The following is a 1,975-nucleotide window of genomic DNA, read 5'->3' as shown; positions in this document are numbered from 1 at the left end:
ATGGCTGGCGAGCAACAGTCTCCCTGACAGACAGTGATCTCCTGGTGCTGGAGGGAGACTCCTACACCATCCGCCTCCTGCGTGATTTCCGTGTGTCGCTCTCCAAGATGGTGGAGACGTGCCTGTGCTATGAGATGGCAGCCATCCCTGGGGACCTGCACCACCAGCACAGCCAGCTGCTCGACATCCTGGTGGATCTGCTCAAAGGCCCTCCCGGCAGCTTTGGCGCTTAGGCAGAGCTGGAGGATTGTGTGGGGACTTGTAATTTGTATAAAGATGTTCACAAATGTTTATTTAAATAAAGTTCTATTTATCCCTTGTGAAGTCATCTCTCTCCATCCTAGAAGATTAATGTTGTCTGAATCTCCTGCTGTCGGCTCCGTGCATGGTCACCGCCTAGGAATAACCAGCGCAGCACCGCCTGGAACGGACTGGGAGTGCCGACGGACCCTGACGCCAGCTTCGTGGACGCCCACCTCCTCCGCTCTTAACAGCGTCAGTCCCTGAACTGGAAAGCAAGGACGCGGCCGCTGCGGGCTGTCCTTGGCCCCTTCCCCACAGGGCCGGGCCGGGGCGGCTCTGGTGCCAGAGCTACTCCCGGCTCACGAGGAGGACGGACGTCTCGGCTTGCGGCTGTGCCTGCTCCGGGGGCCGGCGCCGGGCAAGAGCGTGGATCCGGCAGCTCGGGTGCAGGGTGGTGATCGTCACCGTCGTCATCTTCGCTCTCTGAGGACGGCAGAGGGGAGGAAGCCCCGAAGGCGCCAGAAGGACGCGACATTCCACGCGGGATCTGCGAGCCTCGCAGCGGGGCCCTGCCACCCCACAGCGCGAGCGCAGTCGTGGCGTTATGAGTGTGAGATGTGACTTGTCGTTCCTAATCTGCCTGTACTTTTTGTCCTCTTGCGTTATTATTTTTTTTTATTATTATTATTATTATTTCTTGTTCTCCCTATGCCAAGGAGGCCGGATCCCTGTAACTTGTGCAACACAGGACGTGATTGTAGATGCCAGTCTGCCTGTGAGCGTGTTCTCCTGCGGGAAGCCAGGAGCATAGGCACAAAATTCTTTGTTTTCTACGAACAGGGACCATATTTCTGTGGAAGGAGGATTGTTGACAGGCACAGCGTTAAGTGAGAAACCTGAAGTTTAATCCCAGCTTTGCCTTGGATCCCCTGTCAAGCGAAGACAGTGACCTACCTCACAGGGCTGTTGTGAGGCTTCGTTAATGTTTGTAACGCATGCGAGCCCTCGGGCGGGACGGTGCGGGAGAGGGACAAGTTCTTCACACTCGGTTTGGGGGCGGCAGGTTGTGCCCTCGCGCGGGGCTGCGAGCGGGGCTGGAGGGAGAGGCGGCCGCTGCCTCCCCCGGCGTTGTATCTGAAATCAAGGCGGGGGTTGACCGCACCTCTGCTGGGTCAGGGAAGTGGCCGAAATCCCTCGGCTGCGAGGCCGGGGCCGTTCCTGCGCACGGGAACGATGGCGAAGGGGGTCCCTGCCCTGGCAGCCTCCGCCCTGCCCTCGGGCCGGGAGCCGCCTTCCTCGGGGGCCGCCCTTTGGTTCTCCCAGTTGTTCTCTACTGAGATTTAATTTACTCGTCGTGGGCTTTAATTAACGGAGCTGCGGCCTCTGCCATCGGCGCTGACGTGCTGTAGTGGGGTGCGTGTGGGAGCCCCAGGCTGGGGGCGGAGAGCACAAGGGGGGGCTTGGGGCTGACTCCAGCAGGGGGGCCGGGGCTGTTTCGGTTCTCCCGGAGCCTCCTGGCTCTGCTCCGCCAGCCCGGGGGGGATGAGCCCGCGCGGGGCCTGCGGCCTGTGTTCGCTCAAAACTTCTCATCTTCATTTCACTTGCTCGAGGTTGTCACTATTATTTGACCGGTGTTTGTTTCTTTTGGCCTGTATAATGGGCGCTATGGGTTTTCCCTTCCAGCAGGTTTAAAAAAAAAAAAAAAAAAAGAAAAAAAAAAAAAAAAAAAAAA

At 58.2% G+C, this 1,975-nt stretch overlaps 2 protein-coding genes across 2 annotated transcripts in view; one reads left to right on the top strand and one right to left on the bottom strand.

Annotated features, from left to right (window-relative positions):
• The window catches only part of DHX30 (DExH-box helicase 30), a 32,919-nt gene extending 31,554 nt beyond the window's left edge, over positions 1-1,365 (top strand). Inside the window, 1 exon segment of the mRNA XM_035889474.1 lies at positions 1-1,365. Coding sequence (XP_035745367.1) covers positions 1-233 — 233 coding nt within the window. The 3' untranslated portion in view covers positions 234-1,365.
• The window catches only part of LOC104121810 (microtubule-associated protein 4), a 163,549-nt gene continuing 162,165 nt past the window's right edge, over positions 592-1,975 (bottom strand). Inside the window, exon 21 of the mRNA XM_035889476.1 lies at positions 592-726. Coding sequence (XP_035745369.1) covers positions 592-726 — 135 coding nt within the window. The remainder of the gene's footprint in view (positions 727-1,975) is intronic.

The sequence above is a fragment of the Egretta garzetta genome, unplaced genomic scaffold (assembly GCF_000687185.1).
Source record: "Egretta garzetta isolate BGI_Z169 unplaced genomic scaffold, ASM68718v1 scaffold912, whole genome shotgun sequence".
Classification (NCBI taxonomy): Eukaryota; Metazoa; Chordata; class Aves; order Pelecaniformes; family Ardeidae; genus Egretta; species Egretta garzetta.
This window is presented reverse-complemented; position numbering and strand designations above follow the sequence as displayed.